Raw genomic sequence first — 25,725 nt, forward strand, 5'->3', positions numbered from 1 at the left:
AGCCATAAAACAGCGATATGTTGGATTGTGTTTATTATACTAAATTGGGTCACGGATTCTAATGCTTCCAGAGTACAGCAATAGCATAAAAATAGGGCACTTTTTCTTAAATAAAACCATTTAACGTCAACCGACTACCGCAATAACATTTGGATAATTACTTCTTACCACACTCGTAATGATTTAATGAACACTAAAAGAGTTGATTAGTAAAGATTTATCATTAGAAATCAACACTAAATAACTGCTACCAATGATATTGTAGAAAAAAACGTAACCAGATGCACCAAAGTAAAAAAGAACATTTAAGAAAGTTGTTATAAAATAGTAATTGTCGTTCGTTTTAAAATACTAAACAAATATTGATGCCGGACTTCCGGAGATAAAGCGCCCTCTGGCGGCGGATAAGACGGATTTACCGCGCAAATACCGCTTTGAGAGTGGCATTTGTTACTGCAGGCGAAATACACCGTCCTTTCTGTAAAGGTATAGCAACAAACTTACAAAAATGTTTACAGTTAATATTATAATTATTAATGCCTATATGATATAGGTGGGTACCGTAATGAACGTAATAAAAGTCTAAATAATTAAAAAAAATATGATTGTGGAAGAAACGTAGTGTGCTAGGATTTGGCCAAATGAAAGACCGTAATCGTTCTTATAGTGAAAGAAAAAATGGCAATGCAACCTGCACATGCTGCATATCTGCGAAGAAATTCAAAGATATGTGTGAAGTCGACCTGTACTGAGCGAGCGTGGTTGATGTGCCTAGTCACCCCTAAGCACCTTGGTAGGCATATATATGTGCTAAAGACAGACAATCTTTGCTCATATGAGTCTCAAGATTGAGTTGTAAAGAAGAGTTTTTTTTTATATATCATAAGGTGGCAAACGAGCAATCGGCCACCCGAAATCGCTGAAATAGCGAAGTGACCGTTGCCCATAGACATACGCAATCGCATATGCGTTGCCTACCTTTAATCGACGGAGGAGAGGATGCACAGAAAGAAAATATTTTCCCTTCCCATGCATCCTCACATCCGAAAAGTTCACTTCCACTTCCCATCCTTTCCTTATAAAAAAGGGTGGGAAGGGAAAGAGGACTAAATTAGGCCTCCGGGACGCACACTCATCAGACGAAACGCGGAATTGCTTCCACTTGACGCCTGTCTTCTGTGTGGTCGTGGTATTTCACCGGGCGAGCCGGGCCGATTCGTGCGAAGATGTTAAAGCGGGCTCTACCAAAATTAAAAGTATTATTCAAAATATCAAGCGACTTTAATTAAGCCATGTTATCCTTGTCCCTGAGGAAATTATTTAACGATCGGCTCCCTCATTACAGCTGGGATAAATTACTTTTTAAATTCATCATCTCTCTGTCCAGCCCTCCGGGGTTTAATTTCTCGTTCGTGGAACAATGAAAATAATTGCCTTTATTATTGAGTTATTGCATTTTCGTAACTTCTTTGTTTTAAAATAACATCAGATATTGGTTTTAACTTATTTTTATTTTATAAATTGAAGCTATTTATTAAACACGATAAATCTAAGCTGAAGACGAAAAAATATAGTTATAGTTTCGAATTGGATTGTGGCTTTTTCTGAAAAAGCAATTTTGTACTATAAAGTTAATATAATAAACTAAAACATTAAGTTATTACGTATATCATGTTGGTATACCTGTGGAGTAGAATACACATTTCCTTTATCAAAGAACAATCGCCTAGAAGTCTTATAACAAATTGCATTCTATGATTCGTTTAATGCTTATTATTTTATGTTACACATATTATTGCAGGAGTCTTGACGTTCTCTACATCTCTGAGAGAATAGAGTTTGTCTTTGTATATTAATTATTCCAATAATAATCTTAGTAAAGTACTTTTATAATTAGTTTATAAACTTAACTAACTAAAGGGTTCATAATCTTTACGTCACATATACACGTATAGGTATAAGAGGATATTCGTAAGTCCCTAACAGAACAATAGCTCTAAAGTAAGCAATATTAGGGCAACCTTTGTCCCTCCGTTACACCCGCTTGTTAGGAAGCTAAGTTTGATGTGTTGTAACTGAAACTGAGCTAGATAAAATTAATCCATGTTAATTGTAATTTGAATGAATTCAATCAAAAATTATTATTAGGACACGTTTAAAATTAAGTTAAACTTTAAATAAAAAATTTAATTATGATTATAAAAAATATTGGCATTTTTTACAGAAAAAGAAATTAGTAGAGTTGCTTACCTTATTTCTAATATTATAAATGCGATTGTTTGCATGGATTTTTTAAAGGTATCTGCAGAATAGCTGCATGGATCTCGCTGTATTTTGGCAAAGATATGGAACATAGTCTGGAAGAGCACATAGGCTACTAATCAAGTTTTCTTTTAATTCCACTTTTTTACGGAAAGGATGGGAAGTGGAAGTGGACTTTCCGGATGAGAGGATGCATGGGAAGGGAATATATTTTATTTCTGTGCATCCTCTCCTCCGTCCATTAAAGGTAGGCAACGCATATGCAATTGCGTATGTCTATGGCAACGGACACTTCGCTATTTCCGCGATTTCAGGTGGCCGCTCGCTCGTTTGCCACCTTATGATATACAAAAACAATACTAATTTATAATTGTGAAACACCTCATAAATTATTGAAACTTAGGCACGTAAATATTGTTTATCGCAAACTCCATTAAAATTATTTCGTTTGATCAGGTCAACTCTTGATCACTCTTGAACGATGGCCACTTGACCTTGTCTTAAGACGCCCCACAACGTGTCGGAAACATCGCCGTGCCTCTTAAATACCAAGCCATGAACGTGAACGAATAATGAAAATTAATATTTTCTTCTTTAATTTTTGAACTTTCCAACGCATCTTTTGTATCTTATTACTTTGGCGTATCCTAGAATTTATTATTAACGAAACCATATTGTCATATCTTTTAGTTTAGGTTTCTGAGGCCAAAATTCCCGTTTAAATTATATTTTTTATGTTTTGCCAAAGATAACTGGTCTGATGATATGTTTTATACAGATATTTTGGTCTCAAATTATAAATTATCTAACACAATCATGATATATTTAAAAATATCCAAAGTTATCATACATAATTCCTTTTTTTAATTGTAAGAGATTTATGTAAAATAAAACAATACAAACGAAAACATAGGTAATATAAAAGAGAACACCTAACTTGTTTGTACATTTACATGCGAGCGTTCAGTTCGGGAGATGACCCGTGTACAACGAGTTTGTTCTTTGTACCTTGTTTGCATATTGCATGGTATCATTGGCAAACACCGCTTCTGTTGTGCTATCTTTTATTAAAGCAATCTTTTTTTTATTAAATACTAGCGGTTGCGACTTCTTTAGCGTAGAATAAAAAAAATAGCGTATAATATTCCTGTGTGTATCAGTTTTACGTCAAAGTCCTGTCAAAATTGGTCAAGCCATGTGAAGATTACCCGGAACAAACGCGGCATGTTGATCACACATGCAGACAGACAAACATTTAAACAAATGTTATCTGCAACGCAAATATATAATTTTTACGAAACATGACTTTTTTTCTCAATATTACTAAGAGACACTCAAATTTTATTAAGATGAATAAATTACAGGTATAGGTGTATAAAAAATATTTTGCTATTTTTTTTTTCAAAGGTTTTCAACGTAGTCAAAATGTAAAATACTTGTTTATAAAGATAATGCCTTTATAGCTGTGTTTATAAATGTGCCTTGCCCACAAATTTTATGAAAGTGAATGCGGAGAACATGTAAGTAACATCCCGCTCATTCATAGAGGCCGCATAAAATATTTAGACGAAACGCCGCGACAACGCCGGCTACGGCTTAACTTAAAATATAATCAAAATTACGTCAACTCTCTTTTGTGATTTTATTTTTTAAATAAAAAAGAAAAAATGTGTGTTGAAAAATTAACAATTATGTTGTTACATTACAGTATAATTTGTATGTGTGTGTATGTCTTTCTGTGTAGAATTTATACAAAAAAAACTAGTTAGGCATTTTTTTTTACTTCTTTAAAAAATAACCTTGAAATATTTAAAAAAATATTGACCCAATTCGCATTTCCATGATAAAAATAGGTCGAAATTAATTATTTTAAATGTGAGACGCGTTGCAATGAATTAAATTTCATTAAGCAAAAATTACAGCAGAGTCGTTAAGCCAGCCGTCAATTGTGGCTGACGTGACCCGATTGTGTATTCGTAGGCATGTTGTAGATTTAATATATCTCGTGACTGTTCATATATAAGTTTTAAACGAAGTTTTAATGAAAAATCTTTCCTATAAAATATAAAACTCTGTAGAAGTTTATAGTAAGTTAGTTATTCTTACTCTTAGCGGTTGCAAAAATCTACTACGAACGTAAATTAATCTTACTTCTTACTAATATTATAAATGCGAATGTTTAGATGGATGGATGGATGTTTGTTAGAAGTTATCTTCGGAACAGCTTAAAGGATCTTGATAAAATTTCGCACCGATTTAGAACATACTCTGGAAGAACACATAACATACTTATTAAGTTTTTTTTAATTCTGCGCAGACGATGAAAACTATGACTTCGTTATATCGTAATATTGCAATATGAAACTATAATAAGTTTCTCTAAAGTTTATTATAGTAGCAACATTATGTTTTGTGACTATGTAGAGAATTCCATTTTGTAGTGGCGCTGCCGTGGGGCGGGCGGGGGTGCGCACAAAGCAAGGACACACCGGAACGTAAATGGCACTTAAGCGGTCAACAGCAAAACGCTGGCGATGCGAGCGACACCTTGTTTAACGCTTATTTGCGATTCTGACATATAACCAAGTACTAGACATTGCCGACAACTTCGTTGGCTTTGAATTTAAAAAGAATTTAAAAAGTTTCTCCGGGATGAAAAGTAGTCAGACGGTAAATTTTGAGATGATTCCTATGGCGATTTTAGAGTTACCTGGAAACAATTATCCTTCTCTTCATCCAAAGATTTACATTTTTTAAGACTAGCTGTCGCCAGCGATTCTTTTCGTGCGGAAGAATATTATTAGCCTATGTGTTCTTTCTGACTATGTTCAATATCTATGCCAAATTTCAGTGTGATAGATGCAGGCGTTCCGGAGATACCTTCTAACAAACATCCATCCATCAATCCAGCTATCTAAACTTTCGCATTTATAATATTAGTAAGAAGTGATTGAGTTTTTAACATTTAACAGTGGTAGAGCCCGCTTTAACATCTTCGCTCGAATTGGCCCGGCTCGCCCGGTGAAATACCAAGACCACACAGAAGACAGGCGTGACATGGAAACAATTCCGCGTTTCGTCTGATGAGTGTGCGTCACGGAGGCCTAATATAGTCCTCTTTCCCTTACCATCCTTTTTCTTATAAAGAAAGGATGGGAAGTGGAAGTGGACTTCCCGGATGAGAAGATGCATGGGAAAGGAAAATATTTTCTTTCTATACATCCTCTTCTCCGTTGATTAAAGGTAGGCAACGCATATGCAATTGCGTATGACTACGGTCACTTCGCTATATCAGCGATTTCAAATGGCCGCTCGCTCGTTTGCCACCTTATGTTATAAAAAAAACCATAAAAATTAGACATAGCAGCACCAACAAATAAGGTGACGTCAGATCTGTTTGCAGTTTGTAAAGTAATACGCGATCGTATATTTCATTCCTAACATCGCAAATAAGATTAGTCGAAGTAAATGGTTTTCTTCATACTTATTATGTTATGTCTTAATGTTTTCTAAGTAAGACTTCTTAGTCGTATTTAATCAGTAGTCCGGATAATAATTCAATAATTATGTTAGACATATCAGATTATACTATTCAAGCAAATTCTAATTTTACGTAATAGGTTAAGTATTTTACTGACTAACAAAAGAGATGCTTTAGGAGATGTTTTAAAAAGAATCGTATACATTGATGAATAGAATGTTAATATTTATCGCATCTATTGATTATCATATCTTATTGATTTTATAATTTTCTAATAGATGGCGTTAGAAAGTCAAAAAAATTCGAATGAAATGAAACCTACTTTAATAGTGGTAGAGCCCGCTTTAACATCTTCTCACGAATTGGCCCGGCTCTCCCGGTGAAATACCACAACCACACAAAAGACAGGCGTCAAGTGGAAGCAATTCCTCGTTTCGTTTGATGTGTGTGTGTCCCGGAGGCCTTATTTAGTCCTCTTTCCCTTCCCACCCTTTTTTATAAGGAAAGGATGGGAAGTGGAAGTGAACTTTTCGGATGTGAGGATGCATGGAAAGGGAAAATATTTTCTTTCTGTGCATCCTCTTCTCCGTCGATTAAAGGTAGGCAACGCATATGCAATTGCGTATGTCCATGTCCAAGTCTATGGGCAACGGTCACTTCGCTATTTTAGCGATTTCGGGTAGCCGCTCGCTCGTTTGCCACCTTATGATATAAAAAAAAATATGTAAAATAGGATTTATACGACAGACAACACATCTAGAAATAAATTGAAATTAATATACCAAAGCCCAAATCTGAAGAGTATTTTAATATTAAAGTGTACCACAACTATAAACATTGTGGGATAGTTTAGGGCTCTCTTTGTTCGCCCTGATAACCTGTTTTTGACAAGCGGAAAATTAATTAAGACGTTGTTTGGTACAATATCTTATAATATTGTCGTATTTGTATCGAAATACCGAAATTTTGGTATTAATTAAAGCATATTATCTTAAAAAAATATTGGAAGGATATGAACATTGTTTTTCTCTTTTATTGGCGATCGCGTAACTTTTTTTTACCTTAGAGCGGTGTTAACCTTCTGTATAATCCCAAAAATGCCTTCCAATTCCTACTTTGGTCAGCGGGTCCATCGAACCTAAGCGGTAGTAGCTAGGCTGTACAACCGACCCTTTGGGGAACGCTATCTTACGCTATGGGCTGTGTCTTGGACTGGGTTGACGACGCGAACTGATGATTAAAAGTTTCGTTAAAACGCCTTATTTAAAAAAAATTGAAAGAACTATTCTTTAATTTAATTAGCTGTCTTCTATAATCTCTTTGAGGACCGTGTACTGTGGAAGGCATTATGTAAGGGCTTTGTCCATTAGTGGGTAGATAAAGGCTGTTGATGATGATATTTCTTTTTTGTGAATGTTTCTTTTCATGAAAATATTTGTAATTGAGTAACAAATTGGGAGACTTAGAAAATACATTACTTTGTATACTTTAATTTCCTTCGCTATTGGCTTGTTTTACCTAAAGCAATAACCTTGTACCCTTAACGAGTTACACTGAAAGGGAATTCAAAATTTCTTCCCGTTTTCAATCTTAATAAATTTGAATTCGAAATTAAACCGTTAGACTGGTTCGTTGACAAATTAAGTTGTTTATATGGGATACGTTTTACATTGACTTCTCAAATGAATTGGTTAAAAGCGGAATAAATATTATTTTACAATTGTTAAAGAATACTAGAGTATACTAAAACTTTTGGATGGCTGAATGTTTGTTTGAAGGTATCTACAGAACGACTAAACAGATCTCGATGAAATTTGGCATACATATAGAACATAGTCTAAAAGAACACATAGGCTACTAATTGTTTTTATTACCGCGCAGACGGAGTCGCGGGCGTACGCTAGTTAAAGTATAAAAGAGCTATGTTACAAATATGGTCATAGTGCCTTGGATATGTATATTCATATTACGAATTTCATCTATACAACTTTGGTATTGTAAAATTAAAATATTTATCAAGCTAGCATCTTAGTTTTACAATGATTTTAAAGCGAGCGATTCTATTACTATAATAATTTGACCCACATGTATATAGAAGTTTCCCTGCTCAATAGTTTTATATTAAATGTTAAGGAATTAACCTTGAAAGTTATCGAGCGTACGACAAATCGGATTAGAAGTGACAAGGATAAAGTGTCAGACTCAATGTTAATACTACGCTCTGGTACTTCCTATTATTTATCTATACATTATCTAATAAAAAACGTATTCGTCAACAAAATTATCGTTCGTAGGCAGTGGAAATAAGCTCTAAGTAAGCCCACTATGTATATGCCTACTATGTGTTACAAAGTATTATATAATTTTATTTGACACTCATTTATATGCTTCTAAATATTTAATTATTTTACTCTCATTAGAAACATCTTACTAATATTATAAATGCGAATGCTTGTATAGATGGATGTATGTTTGTTTGAAGATATCTCCTGAACCACTTAATGGATTTCGAATCTCGAAGAGCGTCGGTGGCTCAGGGGTCAAGCACTTGACTTGCAATCTGCAGGTCATGGGTTCGAATCCCGCCATGTAACAATGTATTTTTCGATTTCTAATTTACATATGTACATTTATCCGACATTCTTACGGAGAAGGAAAACATCGTGATGCAACCTGCAAATATCTGAGAAGAAATTCAAAGATATGTGTGAAGTCAACCAACCCGCACTTGGCCAGCGTGGTTGACTATGACCTAATCACCCTTAACTTAGGGTAGGCACCGAGCCCGTCGGTGGGGACGTATAGTGAGCTGATGATGATGAAACGAATCTTACATCTAAAATCTTGTACTGTGTATATTATCGCACTCAAGTGAAACGACTCTACCGATTTCTAGGATTTATTTTTTCATTAAATATATGACAACAGATAGTAAAAATACCCCGATATGTCCCTAAATAAATAAATTTACGCATTAAACATTTTGCATTCACTTGTAACGTTATTTTCTCTTTAGAATTGCAAAACCAGGTTTAATTAGTACTTTGGTTAATAAGCCCTTGTTATTACTGTACAATGGAGTTAATCACATTTGCATTGGAAATTGCGCATCAAAGTGAGCGCGGTTTCGCGGTCAGCATGAAGTGTTTCGAGGAATTTCCGATCACATACAGTAACTAGTGAACTGAGTGCCAGTAAATACAGATATCGCTGTGTATAATCTAGACTTAGACATTGTGTTTGTTGAAAATTTCAAATATTTTAACAACATATATATAGAATAATATTAATAAGCCCTAATGACAGTTATAATCCATTTGTCAAAATAAACTCATTGGACATAGCACGAAAATTAGCGACACGAGCTATCGTATTCCGAAAGACAAAGTTTGTATTATTTGTGCAGTGCTCTATCGGGCTATTTAAATTACACCAAAAATCTCATACTAATTTTGAAATAATTGAGTATGATGATATGAAAGCGATTGTCGCAAATATTCGTTATTGGCCCGCAGTAATTTAGGTCGTCATAATGAAATCCAGATACATACAAACCCATGTAATAAAGACATAAGTTACCCTACTGTCAGATGGGATAAAAGTTTAGTTTTTTATTTCAAAATTTGAGAAGCCCACTATATCGTATAATCAATCCACGTTGCCCCTTTGTTGCCTAGTTTATACAAAGCTGACCTTTGTCAAGCTGAAGCGATGCAATGAGTTACGGCGTAGCATTAGTTGGCAGCGACACGAAAAACCATACCTGTTGCTCATGTGTCTGGATATTGGCTTATTTCTTAATTTTACAGCGGAACTGCCGGTACATATAGTCATCCTTCTCATTATCTTTAGAATAACAGAGATAGCAATATCTTCCGGTACAAGTATTTATATATTATTATCAATTGTCCTTGACTTTTATTTAACGGTACGGTATTTATAGTAGACCAAAAATGTGACGTCACAGTCAGTTCTACAGGATGTTCAATAAATTCACAGTACGTGAATTCAATGTGTAATTCTAAAACCAATTATGATTCCTAATTAATCATTTCCGAATACACGTGTGGTTATAAATTTCAAACTATAAATCTATTTTATCTAACCGCAACGAATTTGCGGACTCGATAAAACAATACGCTAATTAATTTCAGTTATTATAATATTAAATAATTAAATTATCTATGCAATCGGTTTGTGATATTTCCTAAAGTACATTTTAGAGTAAATTCTGGAACATATTATATTATCTTTCATTTCACATGTTAGTTTCACTGTCATGTCACTTGGAGGTGACATGAATATTCCACTACCAAAAACCTATACAAAGACATATTGTTAATCATCACCTCTTATTATGTTTTTTATACGTATTATTCTGGTTGTCAAAATAAATGGCAATTGCTAATTTATTTTACAGTCGATGATAAAAAATATTTTAAAAAAAGAATCTTAATTAAAATATTCCTCGTGTCTGTTAAATTCAAAATAAAATATATATCTGAAATAAAAAAAGGCTGTTACTTAGTGAATTCTAATCGAGCTCGTTTTATATTAATTAACCCTTTATGAAAGTTTTACACAAAGATAATAAAAGTGGCAAAAAGGATGTTATAAAAACAGTGTTTCTCTTCATTTTATTAAAACAATTCTTAGATTAAATATTTTAGCGTAAAACAACATTGAGAATTACACTCAAATTATGTTATTTAATTTATTAGTAAAAATATTCATGGAAGTTATATTTCCCTGTTTTAACCTTATTTTACCCAACGTTCTTCTATGAAATGTAGCGAATGTCGGACGTGCTTATAATATAGGAAACGAATAATACTTTTTATTAATACTATCGGAAAAAAATATAACAAAAATATCAAGCCATTGACTACTTTCAAACATAATATAACTCGCTGTAGCCCGCGACTCTGGAAGTTCCAGACTATGTTCCATATCTGTGCCTAATTTCATCGAGATCCATTGCACCGTTCTGGAGATACCTTCTAACATTCATCTATGCAAACCCATTTATAATATTAGTATGATTAAATCACGACAAATTCAACCCTGTAATATAGTTGGAAATATATTCAGAAAGGTATTGTGAATGTAAACGGAATTAATTCCATGACATAAACTTTGGTATATCTTTATTTTGTAACGTGAGAACATGTCGCTTATCGTGCGGTCTAATACTTCAGTTTCGCAGCTTTTATCGTCCGCCAAGTTTAGTGGCCGTACATTTATCTGACCGGAACTCGTTGCGATCACAATATAGCGTAAGTTTACACAGACGTTAATACAGGCGGTAAAAATGTTAGTACATTTAGCGGTCTTTACCGATTGTTGGCAATGATGCAATAATACATCTGTACTTGTTGCTTTGCACGCGATATACTTGCAGTTATTATATTGTTATGTAGATTAATTTCTTTTAATCGACTTCAAAAAGAAGGAGGTTCTGAATTCGTCTGTATGCATTTTTGCTGTCCGACTTTCATCATTATTTTTTATTCGAAAAGTATTGTGACTTTCCCATTTTCACCGAAACATTGACTTTAAAATAATAATAATTTTACAATATAGACATATTACAAGAAAGAAGATTTTCACCTTTTTAGTGCATTTTGTTTAAGAATGTTTTTTTAGTCATTTTTTTTTCTTTTTAATACGAGATCCAATAGCTTACGTTATTTCTAAAACAAAGGTTTTAACTCCTATTGTTATTTGATAAGACATTATTGTGGGTTTCCACTGACAGAACACTCGCGCAATCCAATCAGTGTATCCTAACGGCTTATGATGTTTTTACTGATACGACAAGTCTATAAAAACGTACGTAACTGTAACTAAAGGCATGAGTTTTGTTTTTCTACGTACTATAAGATTGCGTTAAGGTATCTTAAATTATTCACTTGAAGGACCTACGTTCAACCTAATAAAACATTTTTTCTTAAACTTCCAGTAACCAATTTGAAATTTTGATATCATTAAAATCAAATCACAATTCCGAGAAAAAATAAATGTTAACAGTTAAAAAGTAGATATCTTGGAAGCGCTTCCATTATTCAAACGTAACTTTGCAAATGTGAATTCCAGCTTTGAAGTAGATCAATTTTGACGAGTTGGAAATGGAATCAGGCCCCTAGTAACGAAAGCTCTTTATTACAAAGTGTTGTAAAGTCAATTATTTAAGTTAGAATAGACCTTAAACGATTATCATTTTTTTTTATAATGACAATTTACTTCAATTTAACCCTTAATTAGATGGTGTCCAGTGTGACGTACAACTAATTAAAAAAAAAACTACTGAACTGATTTTGAGAAAATTACGTTGGTATGACTTTACTAAAAAAAAAAACAGTTTTTTTGCTACAAAAAATTTCGTCGAATTAATGGTTGATGTCCATTAAAATGTTATATTTAGATTTTATTAAGTTAAACGTTAAATAACTGATGAACTATGTTTGTTATACAACTATTCCTTGAGCTCGTTATGTTAATATTTTCCACGCATTTAAATAAAAGAAAATCGAACTTATAGCATTTTGATTTGTAAAAGAAATATCAAGAATTCGATACTATGTTTTACTTTCCTAAAATAACACTGCAAAGATAAGCTCTCAGCTTTTCCATTCAATATTATCAGTACAAAAGGATTGAAAAAGTGTTCGCTTTACTTCTTTATCAAAAAGTCGTTTTTCAGAGAATCAAATAACATTCAAAGTGAAATGTGTCGTGGGAACAAACTAATCTTAACCTCATTTAGTAAAACATCTTCGTGACAACAATATTAAAAAATTGAGATTAAATTTAATTTGGATTTTTCTTATGTACATTTGAATTATTTCAACGGGTTCCATAGAAAATATGTGCTATATACATCTGTGCTTTATAGCCGTACAATGGTCGTTAACATAGTTGTAAAGAACCTTTACGATGGGAACATTACCTTAGACCCATTTCAACGAGTACCCCTTTGTTCTGGCTCCAAGTTACGTAAAAGTGTAATTACACACGGACTTTACACGTTTTGAAGGATTTAAATTACTTTTGTAACATATTTAAAAAGGACATTCGATTATACTACTAAGTAAAAATAATTTTGCATCATGAAATGAAGTTTTGTGTAAAATCTTACAGACTCAGTGATGTACATTATACTTTTTTAATTCTTATAGCAGCACTCATAGTCTTTATTGTAAGTTTAAAAGGAGAACCGTGCTGTAAATGTATCCCTTAGTGAAGTTGAAAAGTTAAATTTTAAATTATGGAATGAGTTAATGAAATGTTTACAACTGATATTGGGTTCGCGTCACATTGTGGAAATCGTGAACATAGTCGACGGCACGGCAGTGGTGTTCGGGCAGCGGGCGGCCGCGGTGTTGTGACGGAGCGTACAGGTGGTATGATGTTGGGGCGCGGCGCTGGCGTATCGAGCGGGCGGGCGCGGCGCGCGCAGCAGTGCAGCGGGCGGCGGGACCCGGGCTAGCCGCGTTGCTTAGATGATCTCTCAGCCGGTGTCACACAGGCCGCGCGGCGGCATCACCGCCAGCGCCTCGTGTTCCTTCGCTCTCGCGTTCGGTCGATCCTACCCAACCTAACCGCTCACCCGGTCTTACGCGGTTGTTTCTACTTAACCTCTCATTCTCTCTTACTTCGAATCCTACTCAACCTAACATCTCACCCAGTCTCTTAATTCCAACCAATCTTATATACCAAGTCCTCCCGTAAACATTACTCTACGCGCGTTCCCATGTGACAGTGTAGTGAAGTGATGGGTTTTAGCCCTTGTATATAATTAGAGCCCTTGTAATTGGGCCACGTGACGGAAACCTCCATCATTATCCACTAATACTCATGATGATATTAGATAATTAACTCCATAACCGTTCCTATATCTTATTCTAACTCCATAACCTTAATTAAATTCTTCAACGAGTGTTTTAAAGTAGAATAACTCAGTGTTTAATGTTAAATAATATATAATCATTTTGTCTTATTATTATTATAAAAAAAAAGTATCCAATAACCACGGTAAATATAAAATTTAAGCTAGTGCCAAATTATTTTTGCACGAACGTAAGTTTCTTATTATTTACGTTATGAGTTACAACTCGTTTAAATTTTACTATCATTCTACTATCGAGTTAAATAGCGTTTAGTAATAAATTCATTCAGAACTACGGCGTGGGTGTGATGTAGCAGGGTCTACGGCATTGCTACGAGATATTACTACGCTACTAATCGCGTTAGAAAACACGCAAAATAAAATGCGCATATTTATTATCAAATTTTCTTTATAATATTTTACAATATATATATTTTTTGTAATATTTCTTAATCGCTTTCGGTGACTTTTACAATATTTACTTAAAAAAGACAAAAAAATCTCATTTTTTTACCCACGGTAAAATACGTTTTTATACATTTTCTTTTTTCATCGTCTAGTAATAAAATACAAAATTGAAAATTGCACACATCAACAACGAAAAAACGACCAATGATTATATTCTAATAAAATTTTAAACTTACAAGAAAAAACTAAATTAATAATTATACAATCCAGTGACTAAATGTACACATCCGAAGTTCAAAGTTGATCCAAATATATTTACTCCGAGATAGGACTGATATAAGTTAATCACATTCATACATCGTTGAACAATCTTACTAATATTAAAAAAATGGGAATCAAAAGAACGAAAGTCCCTAAAAAAATAGAGACAAAAAAACAAAAATGGGAATATTTGTTAGAGAAGTTGTACCAAAAAAGCTGCATGGTTCTAACATTTGGTATATATGTAGAACATAGTCTGGAAGAACACATAGGCTACGAATGAAGTTTTATTTTAATACCAGACCCGACAGAGACTATGATTCTAAATTCAAATTGACACTCATTACAGAGAGTCTGTGGAAGATGGGAACTGTTGTCTTGATTGATGATCCTTCGCTAGATAGATCAAATAATTAATGCCCCTTTAACGGTTCCCACACTATAATTGAGTTCGTCTGATCTATCAAACTGTAAAAGAAAGAAACTAATATAAACCTATATAATATTAAAAAATTAAACTATAAGTTTTTAAGTTTACAAGAAAACTTTAAAAGCCATAAATTATATTAGGTTTTTAGACATTTTATAAACAAATAATTTCTCTTTACGTAATTTTTATTCACTATCATAATTGTATTAACTTATTTAAGCTACATTTTACATTAAAAAATTGTTTTAAAAATATTTTACGTCATACTCTCGTGTTCTCAGCTAAATAGACCAAGTGGTAACATTAAAACCGAATTGCACACTCGAACCGGATGAAACCGGTTCTCATTAGTGGAAAAAACTGGATTACGCCGGTTATCTCACAATTCTTGCCATCCCAGCTTCCGTCAGAAAGTTTCCGTAAGCTTTGCTTCGGGCAACATTGTTAATGAGAACGTTGCCAAATCCATCTATCTGACCTTTGGACCTTTTGACCCCATCTATCTCTACAAGTTACTGTAGCATTTTCTGTCAGCGAAATTATTATCTATATATTAATTATATTTTGGAATCGCGACTCCGTGCGTGCGGAATTAATAAAAACGTAATAAGTGGCATAAGTGTTCTACCAGACTATGTTCTACATTTATGCCAAATTTTACCGAGATCCCTTTACACGTTCTAGAGGGACCTTCCAACATCCATCCGTCTCTTCATCCATTTAAATTTCTCATGAGTAATATATAAATAAAACCTTACAGATGTACATTTAAAATTAATTTAATTTAATTTTTAAATATTTAATTAATAAATTATTTAAAATTAATTTAATCACTCGAATATTTCAAACAAGATATCTTGATTGACATTATTATTGTAATTGAAATCCTACGCATTTAAAATATCAAATTTTATAAGTTAAATGATATTTATCTTATTAAAATTATTTTACGACAGAAATTAAATATCTTATCGAATTGGGCCATTAATTGAAATATGAAGAACACCAAAGTTAAGTCTCTTAAAAGATACAACATAACTTTATAATCATACGACTTATTTTCATATTATATAATAATATAATATTAATGCGAAAGTTTGTATGTTTGTCAGAAGATATGTCCAGAACGAGCCAACGGATCTCGCTGAAAAATATAAATGTAGAACATAGTTGAGAAGAACATATAGGCTACTAATTTTATTTTATTTTAATTAAGTGCAGACAGAGTCGCGGGCGATAGATAAGTAATCAAATTTATTATTTTTAGTCTACATCATTTAAGTCCGAGAAATGTTTATAATATTCGTAACTAATAAATAATCTTAAGGAAAAATTCGAACTAATTTTTCCCTTGCGTGCAAAGAACCTTTTCTCTCAATGAGCTTTATTTCACCATAAATCTACGCTCTTTTATGAATTTTACTTTTAAAAGTGTGCCTATAACGAATTGCGTGATGCCGTCGACACTTAATATAAGTAACAAAGGCATTCAAAACCTGTTAGTTAAATCACTAAAAACGATTTACTGACATAGGATAATTCAATACTAGCTATCGCCAATGACTCTGTCCGCGCAGAAATAAGAACTTAATGAGTAGCCTATGTGTTCTTTTAGAATACGCCAAATTTTAGCGAGATTCATGTAGCCGTTCTAGAGATTCTAACAAACATACAACCATCAATCCGTCTAAATATTCGCACTTATAATATTTGTAAGATGTCGATTGTAAATTGCGTTAAGAAAGTAAATGCAATAATATCCCCTTGGGTCCCGTATTCAAAGCATTGGAATTACAGACAAGGAGTTAATAAGTTTTTATAACAAGTCTAGAAATTCATAACAGTAATAGGTTGAAGTATGAACACCTGTATTGTGTTTTTCAACAAACATTTTAAAAGTATCAAAAATTGGTGTTACTATGTAAGCACGTGTTGCTTCCTTAGTTTCAAATTATTTAAAATAAACATGATGTTATCAAGAAACATATCCATCCATCCATCACTATCATCTATTGAAGAAATAGTAAACTAATTAGCATTTTTTTTTATTTTTCGTTCACGTTCGTTTAATGAGGTGGTTCAATTTCAAAAGTTGCCGGAAAACAAGACACAAGCGGCGGCCTCAGGGGACAAAGGATATTAGGGAATGCAGAAGACACAATATTCAACCGATTAAAATTGAACTCTATAACAGTAGCCATTGTGTGTAAATTACATTAACAAAATTATTTTAAATACGAACACAATGATTTCGTTGTAACAAGCGCTGGGCGTGTTGAATAAATTATTTGCACAGAAAATTATACTTCACTACTTTAGCTTTTGTTACGCTTGATAATACGAGTAATTTTCTACAATTAAATAATCATAAGTCGAAAAAAATTCCTTTATTTCAGTGAAAAAAATCTGCATCTGAAAAATATTTTTCCTGCGTATTTTTAATAAACAGCCATAACTCTTTCCACGGGGAATTAAAAAAAGATATAAAAACATTTAAATATTGGCATTTATATTATAATATTAGTACAATTAAGGAAAATATTATTAGAACTTATTTTAAATTCCTTTTCTGAATGAAATCTTTATTAAAATCAGTTTTGTAGTTGGATTACTGGTACTTATAAAAACCCCGGAGGTATAAAAAGGAGATTATTGACCCATACTCCAATTATCCCACAATAATGACAATCGAAAATCGTTATTTTCTTCAACTGACAACGGCAGGGTAGCTTAGGTACAATCTCGTTAGTGAAATAAAAAAGCTTAAAGCAAAAAATAAGGGCCCTTAAGGGTCCATAAAGGTAACACACGGAAAACGATTCGCAAAGGGTTAATGGTTAATACTATTAAATAGATTACTTTCTAAGTAAAAAATAAAAAGGCCTTAAAATATTTTTAGGCGCAACCATAGTTAACCCTTTGCCTGCTATCCCAATTACGAATTTTAAGCAAAAATTACAACGATGAATATTGCAAGCTCTAAATAAATTTTTTGATTAAGAAAATTCATGCTGAAGTCTTAAATGAACTTGTTATACAACTTAAATCGGATTTATACGCCAATCTTTTTTCGTATTTAAAAACAAATAAAGCTTAAAAAATCAATTTTAATCAAAAATTGGATCGTACATAGCTTGCGTGAGGCGATTGAATCGTAAATCTTTACGAAAAAAAAAATGAATGTCGTGTCACCGAATGGAATGGAAACGTTACAATTTATTAGGACAGGTTTAAAGTTTTTACTATGTGCCTTTTTGTAGCAAATCGTTCTTTTTTTATTCACAACAACAAAAAGGTTGTTTAATATCAGCCAGTATGCGAATATTTTTAATCGAATTTTTGAATTTAGAAAACAATCATCTTTTTTTTAATCAACTAATACCAAGTGCCAGACTGTAACCAAATGTTACTTAGTCTGCAAATTATTTAAGACTCTTGAATTTATGTCAATTTTCAACGCAAGCGAAATATGCAGTCGTTTCGCTGCAGTACTCAGCATTTATCCGAGTATCATAAATACTCGTTGTATTCTGTACTTCGTGTCATACTAAAGTTCTTGGTTCGCATAATAGTTTGTTAAAAAATTACCAAACTGGTTTTAAAAGCTTTTAAAGTGATTGCTATTAGTAACAAATAAAAACCAAATTATTTTAAAACAAAAAAATGCGATTTATCAAATCTTATCAGACGGGATCACAGCTATATTTTGGTAGTAATTTACCCTACTGGCTGTCTCCTAAATTACGCTATGGAAAGAAGACGAATCGAATTAACGTCACACTTCAAAATAGGAACAGTCGTGTAGGCTACAAGACGTCACAATATAAGGAATATAAATTGTATATATAGGAAATATTTCTGTTAGTATTAACTTTAATTTACTGGTAAACCTATTATTGGCTTGATGTTAATTTGACATTTCAATACGCTGTTGGTTTTCTTATACAATAAAAATTTAAATAAAATAAAATGATATTCACATACAAGCCCACACACTAAAATCGCACATTTAAATTAGTCGGGTAATAAATGGTTGAATAACAAAAGAGTTTTTTTATGAGGTAGAGAAAGTTAACCAGCTGCGTAAAGTGAACATCTGTGTCGGATCTTGAATGTCTGCCAACAGCTGCATTCTCTTCTCATCTATAATAATCCTATGCCCATTTAAAGTGTACAACTCGATTCAATTTGAATTCATAATGTCTTGGCTACGTATGAACATAAATTTGATGTTACTTAATTCGTTTTCAGTTTTTTTTCGTGATTGCCAATTTTTGAACTATACTAATAATAGCTTATTTTTTTTTGTTATTCCTTCGATCTTTTTAGTTTGATATATTTTTGCAACACTCACCTAAGCGGGAGAATAACTAATCTTATTTCTTACTAATATTATAAATGCGAATGTTTAGATAAATGGATGGATGTTAGAAGGTATCTTCCAAACAGCCTATTGGATCTTGCTGAAATTTGATACAAATGTAGAGGAAAGTCTAAAAAAGACAGTCTACTTAGTAAGTTTATATCCGAAAAGCGTAGTCACAAGCTACAGCTAGTAAATATAAATATAAAAAAGGATATTTTCGTTCGCAGTCTGAGCTAAATATTTCAAATACTAAATGTTCGTGCTTGAATGTTATTATGCCACGGACGTTTATTACCACGATGAAAATATTTTTGTAAAAGTCGCTGTCTATACATATAACGTCGCTTCTATTATATTTTATTGATTTGTTCACTATAAACGTGTACAAAGTATGTATTTAGCCGTGTAATGTGTTACATATTGAAGTTAAACATAATTATAAAATAGATTATAATTTTACTTCGTAAAGTTACCTCAAAAACAATTTAAGTTATATCTTATATACAAAATTCTCGTGTCACAATTTTCGTTTCCATACTCTTCCGAAACGGCTTGACCGATTCTCGTGAAACTTTGTGAGCATATTGAGTAGGTCTGAGAATCGGCCAACATCTATTTTTAATCCCGCGCGGGCGACAGCTAGTATCAATATATTACTAGTTGTTGTCCGCGACTTCGTTTGCCGTAAAAAAAAAATAGTAGCCTATGTATTCTTCCAGATTATGCTCTACCAGCGTGTTAAATTTTATTGAGATCCATTCAGCTGTTTTTGGGATACTTTGTAACAGCCATCCATCCATCTATCCAAACATTCGCATTTATAATATTAGTAGGATAGTAATCTTACTAAATTAATCTTAATTTACCAGTTAATAGGTTATAAAAGAACTTGTAACTTAACTAGATATTTAACATCTTCCCATGATGCAAAAGTTATTTAGTAATCGTAATTTTCTCGTCTTATTTTCCTTAAGAAATGACTTGAAATCCAATTAGTGTTAAGCAAAACTTATAGCTATTGGCCAAACTCCAACCTTTCAATAATTGAGTTCAAATAAGGTTTTTTTTATTGACAACGAAATTTTTATAAAGCAGTATTCTTTTACAAATATGGTTTTGTTTCGGTCATTTAAACAAAATAAATAAAACTCAATGAAATGAACTAAACCATTTAGGTTGCGTAAAAAATATACTGCGATTTAAAAGGTTGCAGTTAGTGTAATTACAAAACTTTTACAAGTTACACGTTTAATTTAAATGCAGGCAAAGTTGCAATTTTTAATATTAATTTTACCCGACCTGCATAACATAAGTGTAGACAAACAAGACGCGTTGTTAATAAAAGTTACATTTTATTAATACAAAACACAACCGTGGAAAAACATTTTAAATATCATCTCTTATTAAATAAATAATCCATTGTAAAATAATATCCATTAATTACAGTGAAGCGATGGTGCAATCCAATCCCCTATCCCTTGCCAATCCATTGCACACCTTTCACCTCTGAACTTTCGTTCATGTGAAATCGTACGTGAGTCGCTAAGCTGCCTCTTAAAAGAATGGGTTAACTAGTTTCAGCTTTTAACTTTGATTGCATGTTTTGTAAAAATAATACTCTTGAAATTAAGTTGTATTTCAAATTCTTTTCTTAAATCACAGCTCAATGTTAACACATTCCAATGAGGTCTTCCTTTCCCCTCGTTCCCCTGGCTTGTTCATAAGAATTATCTTATGATCAAATCAGAATGATACCAGACAAATATTAACCGTGCTTAATATTTGCAGAAAAGTGATATAGAAATATTTACCAAAGTATATTTTTGATGTGAAACTATCAATTAAATTCCGTCGAAGTACAAAATATATACGCAGTGTTAAAAGTGATTAGTGTAAAAAGTGAAAAAATGTGTTAAACTGTAAAAACTTAAAATGACCTTACGAAAAATAATCAGTGACGTAAAACGGTTTTGTGTGAAACGTGTCAAAAGCAAAACGATATGGGATGAGTCACAGTGAAAAATGTTACACCGAAACCACTATCCAATCCCAAGATGATGCGCAACATACACGACGATGCCGGAGCAGGTGCAGGCGGCGCGATGGAGGAAAACGAGGGAGGCGGGAGTGGGGCTGCCGAGGGCGATATGGACGACTGTGGTTCTCTTACACTACCCCCAGACCTCCCACCGTATTCAGGCGATTATATCATCAGTGATTACATGGAACGCCTCGGTACGAGACTTAATATACTCGAAACAGAACTTAAATACGCTTGGCGGGCACTGGACTTGCTCAGCCAAGAATATGTTAGGATGTGGGAAAGATTGGAGAGATTAGAAGCACTACTAGCAGATCAACAGGGTGTAATTTCGACTTTACTGGATTTTTATACATGTCGTACAGTGACATCTAGAGATTCAATGACAAGGCTAGAAGTTATAAGAGAAATACTAGGAAATGGTTCCGTTGAAGATGGCATAGAAGAAGGATTAGATGTAGGGCGTTCTGTATTGATAAATCCGCAAGATGAAGTCATGGAATCTGATGAGGCGTTTTATAAAAGCTTAAATCAAGCATATAGGGATGACCTAGTTTGTGAAGAAAGTTCCTTGCCGAATTCGCAGCTTGGCATGATCTGGGAGGCGCCTGAAGAACCCGATATGGAGTTGATGCCCGCTTCATCACGACAAATTTATAGTTCAAGCGATTACAAAGATTACTGTGGTTTACAAGGTGGACCCAGCATTAGTGAAAGAGATTTGGTACATCTGTCTACTTTAAGTACAATAGATCAAATCACTGTAGATAAATTACATGAATTAGATAGATTGACAAACCAATTACATAAAGATTCGAGAGAGTTAAAAGACTTGAAAACTAGACTTCTTAGCCCTAACACAAAAATGGCATCTAATCGTGATAGAGAAATAGAAGCGAAAACATTGGCTGAAGATGGAAACATAATAAATGAGCAATTAAAAAGTGTTTACTCTGGAGGCGACAACTGGGGCTTAAACGAGATGATGAAAAGTTTTGATGACTTTGTTTTGAATGTTCCTAAAGAGTCACTTCCAAGAGATAAATCCCCATCAAGACTATCTTTAACTGAGAACACCACGCCAGAGAGAAAATTGGATTATTTACCAACAAATATATCACCTAGACGAAAATTTGTACCGGAAAGAACTACTACAGAACCATACACTACCGTAACAGGCCGCTTAGCTTATAGTTCAGCTGTCGCTAATGCAGAAATAAATGCTGCTAAGTCAAATAAATCCCCTAGTGCATTGTCAAGGGAACGTTTTGATTACAGTTCAAATTATCAACTACAAGATACTACACGACAAAATTACTATTCGTCTAAAACAGCATCTCAAACTTTTGATGATGTATACAAATCTTCTTCTGCTCAACATTCCCCACTTTCTGGTCATGAAATATACGCAGAACCTGTTGATAGTTTAAATTATGACGAAACACGATTAAATAAATCACCAAGCCCTCCACCACCAGCTCCTCCAAATGGAGTTGAATTATTTTCTTCTATTGAAAATCACAGTGAGATACCTTTACGACAAGGAATGTTATCTACAGGATCAATTCCCATGGATTCTTTGCGTTTAAGCCCTCGGTCTCCAAAATCTCCAAAAACTTCACCTAAACTCTTAAAAAGAGATTCAACTAATATTGTAGCAGCGAAATCAGATTCTGGGCTGTCATCTATGAGTGGGTGGTCGAGTCTTGAAAAAAGCCCTGGATCACCAAAGACATCAAAAACTACACATAGCAATTACGAAGCTCATAAATTAAAAATGACCTCTCCCCAAGCTATTCAAAAAGCTTATGCAGCTGACTCAAAGCCATATTTAGAAACTTTAGTTGATTCCTACGCATTTGAAGTACAAGGTGTAAAAAGCAATTACAATTATCTCAATGAAGGAAACGATATTTCGGAATCTAAAGATCTTAGTAGATTACAAGATAAAATAGACGCAGGATTCTTAAAACCTGATATGTCATATTCAAATCAAGCTATAACAAATATGAGTGAATACTATTACGGGAACGAAGCACCATCAATTTATTCAGTAGCAGGAAACAGACAACCAATTTTTACTACTGTATATAGTACTCCAAGAGGTATGTTAGGAGAAGAAAGCAGTTTTGCAGAGATATTGGACGGAAATGAAATTTCTCAGACAATGTCTAAATCAGCAATTGACTCGTATCCGCCTGAACCTAGTTATCACGCACAAACTGTTGTCTTATCTGCAGCAAGTGCAGGTAAAAAACCTTTAGTTAGAGCTAACACTATTGGTGCAAATGACCCACATTTTTATCAAAACGGTTACAAAGTTACGAATCATCGCACTGGCTATCCACCAGGAAGTTTAACGGATGCTTTATCCTATTATCCAACATCGAGTAGATATGATTCTCCAAAACGAGTGTCTCTGGAAGATCAATTATCGTGGCAGGGTGGTGGCAGCAGGTCTCCAACTAGTTCGATAGAAACAGCTAGTCTGAAATCCAGATCATTGAGTATCAGTGAAAGAAAACACTTTCAAAATCAACTACAACAAGAATATTTTAAGCAGCAGCAATATGACGAGCGTAATGGTAACGTTATTCGTGAAGTTCAAGAGTATAAAACACCAGATGTTGACCACATTTCTTTGAGAAAGGAGCAATATGTTGATTCAAGTGGAATTTTAGTTTCCGAGTCAGGATATTTATCAATTTCCTCAAATCTTAAATTGAAAAGTCACGATAAATCATCGAAAAAACCTAAACGTGCTTCATCCTTACGATCAGCAATGTCTTCAATGAGCCAGTGGTTACCTGATTTACATTTGCCCAAAAAACATAGATCCCACTCCTTGCCATCCGGTGTAGACAATGTGGAACAACCACAACAGGAGAAATCTCTTAAGGAGAGAATTTTATCGGCACAGAGGAGGAAAAAAAAGTATCATTTGGTTGCATCAATGTCCGGTTTACTTCAAAAAGCCAGAAGAAAACAACAAACCAGTCATCAATCTTTATCAGATCCTGAAACATCGGAAACTGAGTGGTCCGGAGGAAGATCGAGTGCTCAATCGGAAGACAGTGACAGCGTCTTTTCTGATTCAACACACGAAGGTAACGTCTTTGCTAAAGTCCCAACAAAACAAAAACGAAGAAAATCTAATAACCAAGAAATTGTAGAACAGCAGCAGTTGATTCAAGAATTGCAACAAAAGGAAGAGTTCAATGATGAAAATATAGAAAGTGTGATAGAGGAAAATGAGAAATACGCCCCCAATACTGTCTTACCTCGTGATAAGAGTGATGACATCGACTTCCACTTTGCAAGGGTAAGCCAAATGAAAAAAGATAATATATCTGAAATTGAAAAACTTGATATTGATACAGATATATCAAATGTAGATCCATTTGAAGACATAGAAAAAACAGATAATCAATCTCCAACGTCTATATTTGCAACTATTGGAGATGTTAAAAAAGCTTCTACTTCTACTGATGAAGGTGGTAACGAAAATAATAAACCATACGGTGGAACATCTCAGGAGTTTGCAGTATCTCGTGCATTAGGAAAATATCGTCTACGGAAATCAACATCAATTTCGGATGAGCAAATAAGCGATAAATCACCACCCAAAATAGACACGAGTTCTCAAGATGAAGCAATTGATGAATCAGCTAGTCAAAGTGATAATAATAAAAAACCTTGTAAACTTAATGCTCCAGAAATAGTTAATAACACATCACAAGAAGAGTTAGGCTCTTACCCTGAACGAAGTCCTTCCATGCATAGTGGTCGAGTTTTATTTAGTAAGTTTTCTACACGTCATCAGCAAAGTTTGGATATTCCTAATAAGCATGATGATGACGATAGTCGAAGCACACATTCTTGGAGAAGTGGATCTCGTGTTTCATCAAGAAGACAAAGTACTGAAGACAGCATTGATTCTGAAGATGAATGGTATTGCTATGAGTTGAGAAAACTAGAGGAAATGGAACATCAGTCTCAACAAGAAGCGGAAAAAGAAGGAATATTGATGGAAGAACCTGAAACTGAAGAAAAATATCCCGAGGAAACGAAAGAAATTCTTAAAGAAAAAATGTCATTTGTGCTGCAAGAGTTACAACTTAAAACGGCAACAATTAAAACAAAATATGACGAACTTCCAACAAAAGAAACATGGAAAGAAGTAACGACATTTCCAGTCATGGAAGAGCATGATTCGGAAGAAGGTGATAAAGAATATGAAGACGATAAATCTTATGATTCTGGATCTGGTGAAACATCAGGACCAGACAGTCCAGTACAAAGTGGAGATGAATTCGACGATGATTACGATATGCCTCAAATACACGAAGAACCTCAGCGAGTTCAAGAGCCAGCGCCACAACAAGAACCTCAAGTTGGTAGTAAATGGAAACTATTGAAGGCACTCAAGGATAGAAAGGCTGAAGAAAAAACTACAGAAACGCCCGTTGCAACAACGCCATCCACAGAAAAGGACAAAGTTAGTGCAGGTGTAAGTTATTTAATGCAAAAATTTCATGAAATTAGAGTTAAGAGTTAACTCCTAGATCTAAGATAAATGTGAACTACT

At 33.6% G+C, this 25,725-nt stretch overlaps 1 protein-coding gene across 6 annotated transcripts in view; it reads left to right on the top strand.

Moving 5' to 3' along the window:
* unc-13 (protein unc13 homolog) overlaps positions 1-25,725 on the top strand; it is a 174,361-nt gene that overhangs the window by 106,034 nt on the left and 42,602 nt on the right. For 5 of the 6 annotated variants that reach the window (XM_013314383.1, XM_013314385.1, XM_013314386.1 and 2 more), the window contains exon 1: positions 20,583-25,647. The exons of the other annotated variant lie outside the window; for it this stretch is intronic. In XM_013314383.1, the coding sequence (XP_013169837.1) occupies positions 21,151-25,647 (4,497 nt within the window). In that variant the 5' untranslated portion in view covers positions 20,583-21,150. Of the gene's footprint in view, positions 1-20,582; positions 25,648-25,725 lie in introns of those variants that run through there. 6 annotated transcript variants of the gene reach the window in all.

This window comes from Papilio xuthus, unplaced genomic scaffold (genome assembly GCF_000836235.2).
Source record: "Papilio xuthus unplaced genomic scaffold, Pxut_1.1 DF827461.1, whole genome shotgun sequence".
Classification (NCBI taxonomy): Eukaryota; Metazoa; Arthropoda; class Insecta; order Lepidoptera; family Papilionidae; genus Papilio; species Papilio xuthus.